At 35.8% G+C, this 17370-nt stretch overlaps 1 protein-coding gene across 7 annotated transcripts in view; it reads left to right on the plus strand.

The window, feature by feature from the left end:
- GPR155 (G protein-coupled receptor 155) overlaps positions 1 to 14628 on the plus strand; it is a 38356-nt gene extending 23728 nt beyond the window's left edge. For 4 of the 7 annotated variants that reach the window (XM_086897752.1, XM_086897749.1, XM_023930961.2 and 1 more), the window contains 11 exons: positions 458 to 541; positions 1846 to 1966; positions 3239 to 3323; positions 3405 to 3495; positions 4506 to 4779; positions 5431 to 5532; positions 7175 to 7308; positions 8800 to 8895; positions 9745 to 9809; positions 10492 to 10629; positions 12643 to 14628. In XM_086897752.1, coding sequence (XP_086753878.1) covers positions 458 to 541; positions 1846 to 1966; positions 3239 to 3323; positions 3405 to 3495; positions 4506 to 4779; positions 5431 to 5532; positions 7175 to 7308; positions 8800 to 8895; positions 9745 to 9809; positions 10492 to 10629; positions 12643 to 12865 — 1413 coding nt within the window. In that variant the 3' untranslated portion in view covers positions 12866 to 14628. Of the gene's footprint in view, positions 1 to 457; positions 542 to 1845; positions 1967 to 3238; positions 3324 to 3404; positions 3496 to 4505; positions 4780 to 5430; positions 5533 to 7174; positions 7309 to 8799; positions 8896 to 9744; positions 9810 to 10491; positions 10630 to 12589 lie in introns of all 7 variants that reach the window. The other 3 variants (XM_086897753.1, XM_023930962.2, XM_086897754.1) reach the window with 1 other exon arrangement.
- The last annotated feature ends 2742 nt before the right edge of the window (positions 14629 to 17370 follow it).

The following is a 17370-nucleotide window of genomic DNA, read 5'->3' on the forward strand; positions in this document are numbered from 1 at the left end:
AACCTCCATGTTGGAAGGAGTTGGAATTTTCTGAAGTTGTTGTCTCAGTGAAGTCCTCTTGTTTTGAATTTTCTTCAACCTGTCTGAAGGGAAGCCAGAAGTGAATGCTCTCTCTTTCTGTCAGATAATTTTTGGAGATTCAGGGGAGGTGGTTGTGTATTTTAAATTCTAAATTGCCAGGCTACACTGTGGTCATTTGTGTCCCGAGGAACTAACAAGCTTCTGCGTGCTCCAGGCAAGTTCTTGGTCTTTCCTGGAAATACTTCACCAACATGAGAACACAAAGATGGATTGCTTTTTCTGACTACAGCTGCTGAGGCAAAGGGGCTGGCAGCATACCATAGCAGTCATGTTGCGAAGATCTGTTGTGTATTTAATTTCACCATCATCTGCCAGAATCTTGTTCTTTTGGGTTTTCTTTTATTCTTAAATTAATTTTTCTTCTTGTATGTTACAGACCTGGTCTCTTACTGTTGTTGTTCTCAGTAAGAAATACAAACAGCTTCCTCATATGATTACAACAAATCTACTTGTTGCTCAGGTCAGTAGTAAGGAAAATGCTGTTGTGTGTGTGTTAGGGTTTCAGTATTTTTAAACAGTTTTAGAAGTTTGGTTTCTACAGTGAGATCTTTTTAGCCAGCTTTGGAGAACAGGTGAATCTAATGTGTGACTTTTCTAAACAATTTCTCTGCCTTGAAATACACCCTTGAAGAAAATGATAGTTAACGTGGGCACTGTGATTGTTAAACATAACTATAAGCATTCAGAATGGAGAGTGGCTTCTGAAATGTTTTCTTTGTTATTGCCCAATACTGTTGAGTGCACTTCTGTTTCAATTTATACCCATCTGAAGCTGGCAATACCAGGAGCAGCAGCAGCAGGCTGTGTTTGACTCTACAGTGACCCAATTCAAGGAGCTAAATAGAAAAATAATCCCTGTACTGGTTTATGTCCCTGAAGCTCTGGCTGAGGAATCAGCAGGTGCAAGTGCTGGTGTAAGGATGTGCAAGGGTGTGTGGGAATGCATGGCTGGTGGCTAGGGAAAACCAAAGCCAAGTGGCTCTGGATTAATTTTAATTGTTTTTTAATCTGAGAGAGAACTACAGATTACATGCGTTTTATTTCCTTGAAGTCATCTGCACAACTGGAACAGCCTGTGCTTGTAATACATCTGTGTGGTAGTGCTTTCTGAAGTGTTCTGTAGTTTTTTTTTAAAATATCTCTCTATATATACAGTAAGCTCTCTGAGCTCTGATCATGGAGTCATTTGAAAAATGTCATATATGAGAACTGCAGATGCTTCTGTTCTGTAACAACAAAGCTAGCTTTCATCTTAAAAAATAATTGAACTATCGTGTTCCACAACACTTCAGCCTATCTTTTCAGATTCCTTGAGTGCTAAAATTATCATATATGCAGTATCACTGGGTGACATCTGGTGTAGTTCTTGGCTGAACAAAAATCTGTTAACCTCAGTTTCATATGCAAATCATTTCATGTAAATGGTTTGTACTTGCCAAAAACGTCACCATTTACTTACCATAAAGGTATGTAAAGTTGGGGGTTTACGTGATTTGCCTTACTCCTAGTTTATGAGAGTTATATACTTGCTGTCAAAAAACCCTTCCTGAAGATAAGGTAGCATAGGCAAGTGACACAACTCTAATACTGATTTTACTGTGGCAGTGCTTTACTGCTGAATCAAGTATCCAGTTCATAAAATCACCCTCTGGTGCATCTGGAGGTAGGGTTTAAAGCTTACTGCAGGTATATAGTTCTCTGCTCAGTTTTTCTTGTCATTCTGCTTTCCCAGTTTAAATGATGGTATCTTACTTATCTCTGCAGTTTATTGCTTGCATTGGAATGGTGGCATGGAATTTCACTGTTCAAGAGAAAGACATCACCATACAGATCCTCGTATTTATATTCCTCTACAGCTCACTTTATAGCACCTACCTATGGACAGGTATGATTTTTCTAGGCAGAGCCAGGTACTGTAATGGAAGATAAATGTCCTGAAATAATGTTACTATATTCTTTGGAGTACTTGTTCCTTTCACTTGTTTTTAGTTCTACAAATGGGGATACCTGTAAGTTGTGCTTAGGTTTAGTGTTAGGCACTACTGCTTTTGGAAGCTTCTTCCTGGGCAGGTGTGGCTTGCCTTTGCTGGATAAGCAGCCCAGCTGCTGTGTGACGAGACAAGAGCCTCCTCTCAAGGCAGAAGCATCTACAAATAGTGAATATGGTTCCCCTTCAGCTAGTCAAAGTCTTAATGGTGATTTTTCATTAATGCAGAGTTTAAGATTTTAATTATTCAGCATTAAGTAGATTTAAAAATCTGGTACATCAAAAAGCAGAAAATACAGAATGAAGGGAAACACCCAGGTAGCTTTAACACCTTTTTCCCCTGGAAATTGTAATTTCTAAAAACAATATGTGTACGTAAGAGTAATGTGGGAATTGAAATAAAAAAATTGAAAGATGTTTCAAGAAGCTTGGAGTACCTTACATATATGATTAAAAAAAAACCAAAAAACTTTGGGTATTCAAGATATTTTTGTCCAGAATCTATGTTTTTAATTTCTGTGGTGTTTTCCTGGAGTGAGTTATATTTGTTTATCTGAAGTACACAGCTCATGATTGGTGAGGCCTAACATAAATACTAGCTTTCCTTCCACATGAGAATGTTGCTGAGCTGCTGAGGTGTGAGTAGGATAGACAGTTCCAGAAGGTACTCCCACAAAGATTTATATACATAAAAATATGCAAAAGTTTTAGTTACATTTATCATTGACTTTACAAAGGACTAGACAGTTTTTAAAGAGATGTCATAACTGAATACTGCACTATTTGTTGGTTACTAAAGAATGTAGGGATGGAAAACTGCTGTTAATACCTAAAGAAATTAGTTTCTTGTACCTTAAATGTTCTTATTATATCTTTTTTACTCTTATGAACCTCTCTTGGTATTTAGAAGTGAATATTTAATATAAAATGTCCTGGAATTTTTTCAGTGTTTCACTATTATCATGATTTTTTAGGCAACGGGTGTTTCTAATTTACTTGCTCAGAATACAATCAGACAAATGATTTTGGACTATTTAAAGGTCTGAGAAAAATATCTTAAGCAATTGAGTAGGTCACATCATAGAGTTTCTTGGCTCTGTACTTACCAGTTCCATTTTTAATAATAAACAAGGCATTTATTCTGGTTATCTTTTGGCTTTGTTTTTTTAGGTTTTCTATCTTTTTCTTTGTTCCTGTTGAAGAAGAGAGAAACAGTGAAGATTCCTATTGGGTTTATCATCATAGCTGGATGGGGGTAAGTCAATTCAAATGCTTCCTTTCTGACTTAGTGGGAGCATGCTAAATATGTTATGTACTTCCTATTTTGTTCTTTCAGAGTCCCAACAGTTCTGGTAGGAATCTTACTAATTGTTGGTGAACGTAACAATACTAGTATTGACTCTGCCTTTTTCTATGGAAAACATCAGGTATGAACATGTTCTGTCCTCATCACTTCAGACTTCTGCCATGCTACATGTGCAAGTAACTTTCAGTCAAAAGTACAAGTTACTATAATAAAAGTATCATTGTAGAATGTTTATAGATACAAAAATGTATTTCTGTAATGAACCGCTAGGAACATTTGTTTGGAGAAGGACCTTCATGTTTAGGCAGCAATGACTGAAAAAACAAGGGAGTAGGTTTCTCAAAGAAAAAACTTAGGAGTGTTAATGAATTGCAGAGCCCTTTTCCTGGTGACTAATTTGTATTTTAGCATGATAGTTATCTAAAATTGTTATTATCCAATATCTAATTATTGGCTTTTGGTCTGTAATAGCTAGGATATACATCACGTGTGTAGCAGTAACTGCTTGCACTCTGCTAGGCTTCTCAGCACCATCATTGGCTGAAGGACACTGAACTACCATTTTTACCAGTAAATAGTTCCTCTAATCAGAGGATATAAAGTGTACTAGCATAGGTGTTTGTCATGTTTTCTCCCTCTCTTTCTTATGGACAGAGAGTCCATGAGTCACTCAGGATTGTTCATGTGGCACTTCATATGCACTAAATAGCCCCAGAGTGGATTCTGGGTATCAATGGCAGATGATTAATAGGAAAGGCTAATTAATAGGGTGCTCCCCATTGGCTAAACCATGTAAATTAGAGCACATTTCTCTTTGGAATTAAAAGATACCTGAGCAGAATTTAACCCAGAAGACTGGTGATCCTGAGAGGGAAGTGGGGGACAATGAGAGGATGTTTTTAGAATCATAGGAAACAATGGTCCACACTTAAAAAAAAACAAACAAAAAAAGCTGAGTTACTCAGGCAAGGAAAATTAGTCTCTTTCAGTGTCATGAGGCAGTAAATACAGAAAATATAGTCTTGTTCAGATGCATTTGTAAGTGTATTTAGAAAAGTACAGGCATTAGAAAGACAGACATATGCAACTATTTTCCTGTATTTAAATGCATTTTCTTTGCTTTCTTAACAGATAATTACCACAGCAGTGGTACTGTTCATCAGCATATTGATGTCAGGTATCTCACTGATGTGCATGAACAGAAGTAGGCAAGGGTCCAGCTATGGAGTGTTGAACCCATACTCACCACGTAGCTCAGTGGAGGAGGTTGAAGTGGGAGGGAGTGGGCAGAATCATATTTCAGCCACTGTGACTCAGTCTTCTCCAGAATCCTCTGCACAGTCTTCTCCAGAATCTTCTTCACAGTCTTCTCCAAGATCTTCTGCACAGACATCTGCAGAAAGAGGTAGACAAAGTATATTTGTATAAAGAATAATTGGCTTGGGGTGCTAAAAACTAACATTCCAAAAGTAATTCTGACCTAGGAAGGACAGTTTAGTGCTTCAGGTGTTAGATTAGAACAGAAGAAAATCTAGATATAACTGCCCAAGTATTTAGGTTTGTGTTTCTAAGAAAAGTTTGCTTGTTACCATTGTAAGAGTTGTGTAAGTGGACAAGAAAAGCCTGTGGATTATTTTTATGTAAGTAGTGATACCTTGGCAGGGATGGGATAAATACAGCCCACTAGACATCTTAGATTGTTTACTCACTAAGTTATCTCTCTGAGAATGAATTAAATGTCAACAGAAACACTCAATGTGTTTCTAATCCTTTTTTGTATGTAGCCTTTTCGATCACTTTCTGGATTTTTGCCTATAATTAAAAGTACTTCTGCTGCTTCAGTGATGGTAGTGTTATGTTTAACTATTAGTATTAGTGACCTATTAGTATTGTGATCCATTTGCCCTCTCAAGAAATTGGAAAAATTAAGTCTGTCTTTCTGTTTTGGGTTATTTTTGAGCATAGTAGTTAAAGCTGCATAGAATATGTTACACACAGAAAATAAATTATGGTAGTGAAGGAAGCTAACTATCCTATTACTGTATATACTTAATAGGTTGCTGTTCTTGTCAAACAACAAATGGTGAATTATCCTGTGCTGAAGACAGCAAAGCAGTGTCAAATACTGTTGAAAGCAAGGTTCCTCCAATTGAGACAGGTAAAGCAGTAGTATCTCCTTTTAATACTATAGGCTCTTCCCCAACATCTGTGTGTTATTCTCATAAGGAAACTTTTGGAGCTATTTTTCTCTCAACTCCACATGGATAACTGACATTTTGTATTAAATTCAATTATTAGGCAATATTATAGGTGTTTGTTCTCTTCTGCTGATAGTTGTTTGTAGTCTTTCAGTGCTCTAGATAGACAGTTGCTCTGTGTGCCACTTTTTTACCACAAAGATACTTTGATGTGTTCTGTGCATTCAGACTTTACCTCTCCATCATTGTCTTGTTTGGATGCTAGGCAGTTGAATGCATAACCCTACTTTGTATCAAACTTTGAACAAAAACTACTTTTTTACATTCTCATATTCACATCTTGCATCTTTTAAAAAAGTCTTTGTTGTAATCAGGCACAGGTTTTGAACACTAAATGAGATCTAGAGGAGCAAGTGCTTACTGCAAATTAGATTAAATGTCCATGCTGCTGTGTACTATTTATGTCTAGAGAAGCGAGATGGAGAAAATCGACTAAGAGGGCCTTAGGAGTCACTAAAATAGAAAAAAAAAATGAATTGAACTGACTGTTCAACACCTGTCTGAAAACTGCATGCCCAGTGCATTCTCACTGTACATCACTGTCAGTAATCAAAGCTAGCTGCCAGTACAACTTGTCTCTTTTTCCTATTTTTTTCTTGTTTTCATGCTTTCCTAACAAGTTCATATCCTTATGCTTTGTTTGCATGCAATATGATTTTCAGTAAATCTAAATATTTCACACTGAAGCGTATTTCAGTTGTGTCTCATCTCACAAAATGTTCCCTTTCTGCCTGTTGCCAACTATTTTATCTATTAAGTAATTCAGACAAGCACCATAAGAATGTCTTCAAGAATAGAGGAAGACAAATTTAATTTTCTTGTCCTGGAAGATAAGGTAGAAAATACCTTATGGTTGAGTGGAAATTATTTCTACCTCCTGAATGAACACTTCAAAACTGTATATCAGTAAAAGCAAATTGTAATGCATACACTTGTGAAACTTTGGCTGCAATAATTACTAAATCTTCTACTATCTCACTGAACTGCTTCAAGTTCAGTGCAAATTCTTAGGTATGACCTTGCCAGGAGGTTTTTCACTGCCATCTAGAGGAAGATGCTCAGAATTTCTCAGAAATTCTGTAGCTGGAAGACAAGCATCCCATCTCTTTGTGTTTGGCTCTTTTCATAAGTAGAATTATGATTGTGTTCTGATACACTGTGTTAAAAATACAGTCACAGACCTGAAATAAATGTGGTTGTCTGTCTGACATAGAGCTCAACAACACTGAGATGCAGAGTAAAACCATTGGAGCTGACAGTATATTTGATTTTTTCAGAAATTAATTTAAAATTTAAAACTCTTCAGAAAAATATTTTTCATTTTCATTATTATTTCAATATTTTTATTATTTCTAATTCTGTTTTCTCAATGTTAACTGTTTCATTTGAGAGTAGGGGTCTGAACAGATTATTCTCAAATCCACTGTTAAATTTTGTGTGTGTCACTTCAGTAGAGATATTTACAAGGTAATTTGACTCAAGTTGAGCTTGAGGAGTTCTCAAGATAGAAGCCTAATGAAAAATTTCTGATTTGTTTTTCAGTGGATCAGTGTGTGAATCACTGCAGTGCTCAAACATGTGTGTTGGCTCAGGAGGAGCAGCTTCTACAGACTGGAGACAAACAGCTGGCCAGACACGTGCTGCTCTGCTTACTTCTTATAGTTGGCCTATTTGCTGTAAATATTTTTTTCTCCCAATGTTAACTCATTGAGGTAGAAGGATTTTTAGGAAAGCTACGAAGACAATCCAGTAAAAATCTTCGAGTTACTTAAGTAACCATTCATTAAATAAAATAGAGGTTATATTTTGGTTCCTTACTGGAAGAGGGATGTCATAAAATTAATTTTTCTGTGCCACATCATAAATTAAATGTGAGTTAAGATTGATGCTAGTAAGCAAGATACTGGAGAACCCTAAAGGGAAAAAAAAGTGAAGTTATATCATTATATCATTCATCACTACCACCCTTTCACAGTTCTCTCAAGAGTTGGTCTTCGTCCCTAGACAATTATCAATTAAAAATATAATCTGAATTCTATTTCTGAAGGAGACTGCAGAAATTGTTCCATCTGATCAGGCTTATATTGGAACTTGGATTTCTCTGAGGTGTTAAGAATAATCTTAAGATTATTTTAAAAGAGAAAATGCAATGTTATTGTTTTTAGTGGTGTTTGGAGCAACTTTGACAAGTTAGTGTTGCCATTCAGCTTTACTGACTCCAAGATAGGCTGGTGGTTGCTCCTGGGTACAAGTGTGAAATACCAGAACATAATGCGTTGGAGATATAATTCTAATTTTTAACTGTGACAAAGGTAAGAATCTGCTCTCTGAATGTAGTTCTCAAAGTTGAGTTTCTTGTGGATGACAGTTGAATTGGGGGTGACAAATAAAAATTTTGCGTTTTTATTTGAAGTGGAAAATACTGTGGCACAAATACATAATACTATAAAGCAGGACAGTGCAGCACAACAATTAATAATGGATTAATAGCTACTGCTGTTGCATTTCAAGTTCCGTTAAATTACAAAATGAAATGTTTCCCTCTCAGATTTCCTATATCAAGTATTCCATCCAAGTATATTTTTTTACATCTTTTATATTTAAGGGGTACCCCAACTGTTAGCCTATATTTTAGCTGTATCTGAATGACTACATAGATACAATGAAATAAGATCAGTTACTTTAAAGAATTAGCCTTTACACCCAAATGAGTTAGTTTTGGAGGTTTCCTCCTTCTGTCAGGCATCTCAAATAGCTGAAGTGGTGTGTGCTTCAGCTTAACATAATCCTAACTCTGCAAGAAATATGTAGAAAGCACTGGCCTCAGCTAAGACAAACACTGCATATCTCTCTGGGCTAACATTATCTGTGTTATGTTGAAAACCTAAGTATGCGTACGGCAAGTTCCTTACATAAACTTGTCAAGAGGCAGGACCTCTTACGTGCTATGTTTTGCATTATGATGTTTAAAACAGCCAAGGTGCCCCCTCCTACCAAGCTCTTAAGCTATTTTAAGGTGTTTATTCCCTCTTGTCATTATCTGAATAATTTTTTAGAGACGAAGAAGATTGTGCAAGAATTATTAGCATGTGAAGAGAAGAAAGCTTTTGATTTTTAATGATCGGGTTATGTTTGTGGATTTTGTTGTTTTTCTATTTTCTTTGCAGAATCTCTCCAGTTGCTTGTGGTGGCTGTTCAACCAAGAGCCTGGAAGGCTGTATGTGGAATTGCAGTTCTTCTGTGCTGTGTTTAATTTTGGTCAGGTACTTACCAATGTTTGTTCCAAAAATGACCTTGTTGGTGGGTGTTGCAGCAGATAATACACATCTTCTATGACCCATGTACACTTTCAAAAGTGCAAGTGACAACTGAATGGCAAATGCTCATGGAAACTGAGTAGGAATTTAGCCTTATTTGCACCAAAGCTTCACTGGTATCTCTTCTGTGGAGTTACATCATTTGCAAGGCAGCTCCATGGAGGCTTTCTTTGTGAGGTTTAAATGACTGTCTCTGGTTTCAGTGGCAGCACCATAGCGAAGAGGTGAAGATGGATTCTGGTTCTGGCTTATTTCAGTGCACCTGACACAAGGCAGCTTTGTCACCCGTGAAGGTGAAAGCCAGGCAGTGTTAGTACACACACTAGAGAAACATTTGACACATCCATGGCACGTTTCCCTACAAATATATAAAATTATAAAAAGTATCAAGCAATGATAGTTTTAAGCACAGAAAAATAAATTAAGTAGAGAGCATTCTAGCACTCAAATTACAGTAAGTCTGTTCTTTCCTTGGCATTAACAGAAATAGATTTAATACCTGGCTATGTAAGGTTGCCAGTTATCCCAAAGTGTCAAGTGGCATGTCACAGTGTTAGTTTTACTGAACTATTTCTTGAAGGTTTTATATGATGGACTGCTAGGTATTGATATGTCATTTTAAGGTCCAAATGAAAAATCAAAGCAGAAACAAAATGCATTTTGAATGATATTTAGAAAAGAGGGATACTTTCCATGTATACATTAAATGTATTTGGCACTGAGATTTTAATTTCTGTTCTATAGAAGCCAAAGCTTTTGCTTAATTGTGCTTTTTCTATTTTTTTTTTCCTCCAGGGTTTCATTTGCTTTGGTATTTTTGGCTTAGATAAGCATTTAATCATTCTGCCATTCAAGCGAAGGTAAATAGAATCTTTACACTTACACTTATAAACTTAATTATTACTAATAATCATTTTTGAAGGGTGTTGAATTTTCAGTGCTATAGGATTCTGTTTCCTATTTAGTTAATCTTCAAAATTTCTTCTTCTCTCCCACTTGTAGAGACGTAATTGCAATTCACTGTGTGTGAGGTTTTTCTGTTGTCCTATTGACACTTTCAAAGACATAAGCCCTGCAGGCTCCCTAGAGGTGAAATTTTTGCTGAATGATGGATCTTCAGAAATAATTTCAGCTGATAAACTTAAACTTAGATATGGATGCTGAATTAGAATGTATCATCACTGTTTTAAAACCCTATGTTCATAGCCCCATGCCAGTACTTTGTGTGGACAGGCCCACCCACAGTGGAGGAGTGAGTTGTACGAAGCTGCCTTTAGCTTTGAGCTAACTGGCTGCCCTGTGAATCCAGCAGCTAGAGCTGGCTCCAGCTACTCTCTTTCTTTCTGCCCAAACCTAGAATAACACCTCTGTGTTCAAAAGCATACACATGTATTAGGAAGACTATATGTAAAGTATTGGGCACAAAAAGAGGTGGTGATAAGATTCCTGGGAGGTCCATTCTATCATATGAAGTTTTGAAAAACATGCCCTGGTTTGATTTACTGTCTTGAATTTTACTTTTTTTGGGTTTTTTTTCCCTAGACTTGAGTTTTTCTGGGGCAGAAAAGAAGCAGCAGGACATACAGATGCCTGTGTACCAGAGGAAATCAGGATGACCTGTCAGCAGTTTGTTCGTTATCATAGAGATCACTGTGTCAAAAGTATTGTCAAAGGCAGAAGGTAAGGTTCTTCCCTGCACATATAACCTGTTACAATGCACGTAGCTCACCTTTTGAAAATAATGAAATGCAGTTGATTTTGTAGGTGATTCCTGTTGTGGTATATTTGTTCAAACCTCAAGATAAGGATTTCAAATTTAACTGTAACAGAGAAATGTTTCTAGCCTCATACTGAAACACTGAAGTGCAAGTTATCATATTATCCCACCTAGGTTTTAAATAAATTATAAAAAGTTCTATATCGTTAAGGGTTTTTCCAGGTTTTGCATTTAACTGGAGTTCAGAGGATAAAATCTTTCTAAAAAAATGTATACTATAATACCTGTAAATAATGCATTGAGACCCTTTGTTTTGTTTTTAGAGTAAGACTTGTCTGTATTTGTAACTAAATGTTTACTAATATGTAGCTTTTATAGGAGGCAAAACAGTTGCAACTGATTTTAGTGTGTACTTAGAGGCCACTCAATGTGTGAGATTGTAGTGAGTTTAGGACTTCAACAGCTTCCAAGTTTATATAATTTCTGTTACTCATACCTCTAATGGGGCCTAAACTTCAACTTTTGAGACCAGTAAAGATTTCAGAGGCAAATTATGTTACCTAAATCAAGGATTATGCCTTCAGATATGTGTAGGTGGATGAGAAGTGGGGACAGAAGCAGCAGGAACAAAAAAAATATTCTGCTCTTATTTAAATATATGAAATGGAGACAGGAAGAATTGTTCCAACAGGGCATTTTGACTATTCTTGTCATGTAAGCTTTTAAGTAGGACTAGTTTGGCAGGGCAGGGTCAGCATCATGATTTTGTTCAGTCTCTTCAGAAGTCAGTAATGTTCCATAAGAAAGATGTATCAGAAAATGTCTGTTGTGAAATAGAACAGGTTTTACAGCTGTTTCTCCCGTGCCTCTGCTGCTATTGTGGTTTCTTGGGCTTTGGGCTGTTCATTTAGTTGTACTTTGTGGTTTTTATTAATCATATCCACCTGAGAATACATGAAATTATGACATTTGTTGCTTTATTGTTGTAACATTATGTTTGTGCGGAACTTGTTTCATGTCTTATTTCTCCTTGTGAATTAAAACAATGTATTTAGCTTCTAATTCTAAATATTCATCTAACTTGATCCTATCCTCTTTGATTTAAATGTGCTGTAACTGAGACATTATAAACATAGATTTTAATTTATTTTCATTTTTGCATCTGCTAATAGATGTTAACACTTGCTCTGTGTTACTGTTGCTTTTCACTTTAAAAAAAAATAGGGAAAAATTTTGGCTTATGCTGTCTTTTAGCTCTTAATCACCTTTAGGAACCCTGTGCTTGGGTTCCACAGAGTAGATTTTAGATAATCAGAAACATTCATTGCTGCAGGTAAATTTTTGCATGGTATGTCTACTGAAGCTAGGCAGATGACGGCATCATTGCCTCATAAATACATAAAAAAATAGTCTTGTTTTAAAGGTCTTGCTTATTCTTAGTACTGCATGTGTGGTCAATATTGACCAGGATATGCAAGTTATAAATGAGCTTTGTTTGCAATGTGTGTAAGCAGTTAGTGTCTGTTTAAAAGTGTTGAGAAATTATAAAAAGAAAATTTGAACAGAATCCCGGTTGCTGGGGACAGGTTGCTCTCAGGTCAGATATTTTGTTGCAGAAAGGGTCATGGTAAGAAGTACATGGGAAGTAAGTATCCAAGAAAGAGAATTATATTGTGTGAGTTTTTGGGAAAAATGCTACTGATGTCCAGTGAATTTTATTTGCAATTTGAATTTTATTTAGAAGTCTAAACCAACTTTGTATGTCCATATTGCTTCTAATTGAAATGTCTGTAGGAAAAGGTAGTGAACACTGGCATGTCCCTAATATACAAAACTTGCAAATTCTCTTCTAACATGCTCTTAACTATCATGACGTCTTTCCTTGTTTCCTGCTATTTTTCCTTGCCTTTTCCCATCGTGCAGTGGTGATACCAGATTTACAGAACATGTGGGTGAATCATTCCTTTGACATACAGGTGTGGTGCAAAGATCTCCACTGGCATCTTCTTTGGCTGTGACCTGGTGAACTGGCTCATGCAAGTTGGCCTTGCCTCTGACCGTGGAGAAGCTGTGGTGTATGGGGACAGGCTGCTGAAAGGAGGCGTCGTCCAGCACATAACGAATGAATTTGAATTTCGGGATGAATACTTGTATTACCGCTTTATTCCGAAGAAATCAATTGCAGTTGAGAGCCATTGACCTGAGCCATTGAAAGGACAGGTTGTTGGTGTGAATGTGACCACCTCCTCTGCCTTCACTACTGAAATTGGAAGGATTTCTTTATCAGAGCTCTCAGAGAACTGTGTTACTCTCCCTTGTAAAATTAAGAGATGTGGTTCTATTTGTATCTATTCTGAAGAAAATGGCAAAAAGTTATATTTAATCAGCATTCCAGCCAGAATGCTACTAAACAAAACCAGATGCTCTGGATTGAGAACATTTTTTCCATTTTGAGCAAAACAAATAGTAAAATGGTATGTGTCACTGTCGTATTTTAGAGGCATTATAGCTGCAGCTTTAATACTGATGCCACAATAAGGAAAAAAACAACCCTGTGAAAGGTATTTTTCATGTTGCTGGATGTTCTCCACATTTTAGTGTGATGAAATACTGATGCCTGTTTACAGTCAGGCTTTCCCCTGACTTCACGGAAGTAGGATTTTTTCTGTCATACCTCAGTTTTTACTACTCTGCTCTTGTCTAACACCAGAAAGCATTTTTTAGCTGCTTACACCTGAGATCAGGTGGGTTTTGCCTCCCTTGAAGATAAAATACTTCAATTAAAAAGACAGAATTGCTGTGACAATGTTTCCAGTATCCAGGGGATTAAAGCTGGGCAAATACTGAGTAGAATAAGCAATGGTTTTGTGCAAATCTATCAAATCTTAAAACCATAGAAATATTCAGCACTATCCCAAAACAGGAAATTATATAATGGAATAAACAATTTGTTTTGAAATTTTGCCTTATGGTGGTAGTAACAGCTTTATCAAGAGCAGATTTTTACATTCTGAAATTAGTCTTTACTTAAATCAGAAGTGCCAGCCTCGAGTACAGATTTTATGGAAGCCTTGGGTACATGTGCAAGTCAAGACAAATTCTTTTTTCAAATCATAAAACTTTTAAAATTAAATTAATGACTTTTAACTATATTATATAAAGAATCCTAAATGGACATCCAGATTAGGGTTTAGAGTAGCTAAATATCCTAGATTTTAGTTTATTGCCTAACACAGGTTTCTAATAAACCTCAGGTATCATCCTGTTTGTTAGTGTCACTGAGATTCCTGTGCACTAAAGGCACAATCTGAGGACCTGTGTGTCTTCTGCAATATTTTGAAAAGGTTAAAAACAAAGTATTGTATCTGATAGCCATTATGCTGCCCTTTTAAAACTGCAAGAACTGCATTTATATGTCTATATAAAAATTTTATGTAGTGAGGGAAAGGAATCCAATATTAAAAATTATTTGCTCAAGCATATGAATAACTCTTCTCATCATTTTTTAAAGTCTTTCCCTTATTTTATTCCTCTTTTTTAGTACACAGATTTTTATTACAGCTACTTTTGCATCTATTTTGTATTAAGAACTTAAAGTGATTTTAGCACCATAAGCTACTATTCAACAAGCAGTTGTTTTATGGTTGCTATAATTTCCTGCAAGACTTAAATTGAAAAAATAACTCCTTCTACTGTCAGTCTGATTGCAGTGTGCACAGAAACATAACATCCTACTGCTTATGTATGCTGTACAACCTGGTATATTTTAATGTTTACCATCAATAATATAATTAATGTTTGTGTCAGGCTGTGGCCACAAAGGAAAGCATTGGCATATTTCCATTATGAAGACAGCTGCATCAAATGTTTTGAAATAATTAGATATATGTGACTTAAGAGCAGAAACTGCAAGTATGTCTGGCTTCTAAATACTGCAACTTGTCAATAAATCTGTTACTTGATTTCAGAGTTCTGATCTGTGATGTGGGGTATGAGGTTATGTGTGTGTGTCAAGGTTTATGGCAAATATATTTTTCTGAGAGATTTGTTAACATGGCTCTTGGGTTTCAGTTTTGGTATTTCTTAAATCCACCCTTGATCCTTTACAAGTAGGCAGAGCCCTTTTTAATGGGTGTTCATCCAAAGATATCTCTGTACTAGAAGCGTGTCACATTGTCATCTACTTACTAAATACAAATTCTTTTTATTAATTCCTCAAATGTTCAAGAATTTTATCTTAAGGTATTTTTACATTTCTATTTATAGTCACTGTTCTTGCATGCTTGTCTTTCTCATTTTCATCATAAAAGTCCTGCTTCCCTTTTTTTAATGGCCCTGCTTTCCCCTGTATTTGAATACATATCCATTTTAAATAAGAAATTGCTCAAAATTTCTGCGTAGAAAAGGCTCTCTGACACAAATCTAATACAGAGAGCACCTTTAATTATCAACCAACACCAAATTCTCTTAGATTTATTGCTACAACATTGTGACTGCTGCTACCATACCCATTAGTCTGATGAGTCTGTGATGGTTAATAAATAGACTAAATAAGCTAGAAATGAAATATAGGATATAATATTTTGTTTCTAAATCACTGGATACTTCTGGAAGCCAATAATAGACTTTGAATTGCTTTAGGAAGTTAAGTGACCCTTTTATCTGGTAAATATTTGCTTCCACCAAGGAACACTGGCAAGTTTTGAACAGTTGACAAGCTGATGTTCTGTCAATAGTTGATATACTATTATGTGGTTTTCTGGTAGTTAGAAACAGCTTTTCTTTAAAGATGTGGTCAGTGGTGCAATGACTTCCTTTATTTTGAATGTGGATTAGTTTGGGATAAATCTCTTGGAAGCTAAATTCCATGAAAACATCTATTGAACAAATCTAGAGGAATGCCCAGTGAAAAATTGGATCTTTTTTCTAGTGTAATCTCAAAATAATTGTGATAAGGAACAGGAATGAATATAACACTTCGTTTTCTAGTACAAAATTTTAGGACTTTTTCATTTCAATAGTGATCCTTCATAAAGCTCTAAATCTTTTAAAGTCAGTTAGATGTGTTCCTAGGTAAAAACCCCTGTGAAGATTGCCCTCTAGGGGACATTCTGATTTTAAATTTTTTTTTTTTTTTTTTAATATAAGGTTGTGGTAGGGAGGATTATTTGTTTCTCCTGATCCCATCTTTATTTTCTGTTTTTACATTGTGTGTCTTCTAGGAGGATGCAATCCCAAGGAAAAAGGTACTGAAATACCCTGTATTCTGTTGGCCATCACTTGCACTGTCCCCACACATTACACTGTTTTTACTTTGTATCCTGTAGACCATTAAGGAAAAGACACATAACTAAGAGGGACAGTTGGACTGTAGCTGCCTACATCACAACTGGACCTAATGTCCTTAACCTCGTTAATTGCCACCCTCTGATTAAGTGGCCAAGAAGTTTGCTTAAAGGTCTGCTCCAACTTTACTATTGTTCTTCTTGTATAACTTCAATCTTTGCACTGTAGCATAAAACAATTTCACTTGGTTTGCTATGCTGCCTGAAAACTTGATTCATACCTTGGTTTCCAGCACTGGCATTTACTGATGCTGTGAAAGAATTAGTGTAGAACAGCTCATGATCAAAAATAGGAAAAGATATATAATTGTTTGATATGGACATCCCATAAGGAAAACAGATAAATACAGCAATTTTTTATTAAATCTATCTTCTGCTTAACAAGCTGGACTATTGGACTTCTATATTGAACCACTGTGCTACTGAGCTTCTGAGAAATTTTGTTGTCAACAGAAGCACAAAATGTTCAGTCAATTCAAACATACTTTGTCTTACCTCCCACTCAGTCTTGCTTGCTACTGCCACGTGGTACACATTAGGTTGCTAGAAACAGAAAGTTCATGAGCCTTTCCTAGCTCAGTTGTCTCTTGCTGTGAATCTGAACACCAGCATCCCAAATTCCTACTCTCATTGTAGGATCAGAAAGAAGAAATTCTACCAAGCTCTTAATTTTTGTATTAATTCTGCAAACTTCATTGACTATCTATTCTTTATATTTAACTTTTTTTTTTTTTTTTACCAGTGGGGTATTGAATAGTTTACAGAATGAGAAAACTGCATATGAAAAATCATCAAAGAATGATCTTTCTGTGGTTTGCTGTGTCTGTGGGGATGTAGGATCATGTCCCGCACTGCTGCTGCAGTTCTAGTGCACCATTTCATATTTTCTTCTGAAGGTTTGCAGAAGTGTGCTGCATTTTGAGTGCATGTTTTTGTTTTTTCTTAGTCCTGCTTGTTATCCTGATTTATTGATCATGAGATAAAATCACAATCTTCTTTGTTTGTTTGGTTTAGCCCTTGCCACAGATAATTAAAGTGGTGTCATACATTGATCATTACTTTTAAACAGAATCAGGAAGGAAATGTTCCTGGCATTCCATTCATGGTTCCAGGGCAAAAAGCTTGATTAAATTAAGTCCATAGTCTATTAGTTCTGGTAAAACAAGTCATGATTTTAAAGGCTTTATATGAAATGAAAAAAATTTTAAGTACTTTTAAGTATCTTGCTGAGTACATGTATATACTTGTGTAGCTCAACCTCTTCCTTTCTAGTTGCCCAATTTAAAAGAATTCAAGAAACATTTTAGAACTCCATGATATTATAAAGTGCACTGCAGAATTAATTTGACAATAATCATC

Source organism: Cyanistes caeruleus, chromosome 7 (genome assembly GCF_971803275.1).
Source record: "Cyanistes caeruleus chromosome 7, bCyaCae1.hap1.1, whole genome shotgun sequence".
Lineage (NCBI taxonomy): Eukaryota > Metazoa > Chordata > Aves > Passeriformes > Paridae > Cyanistes > Cyanistes caeruleus.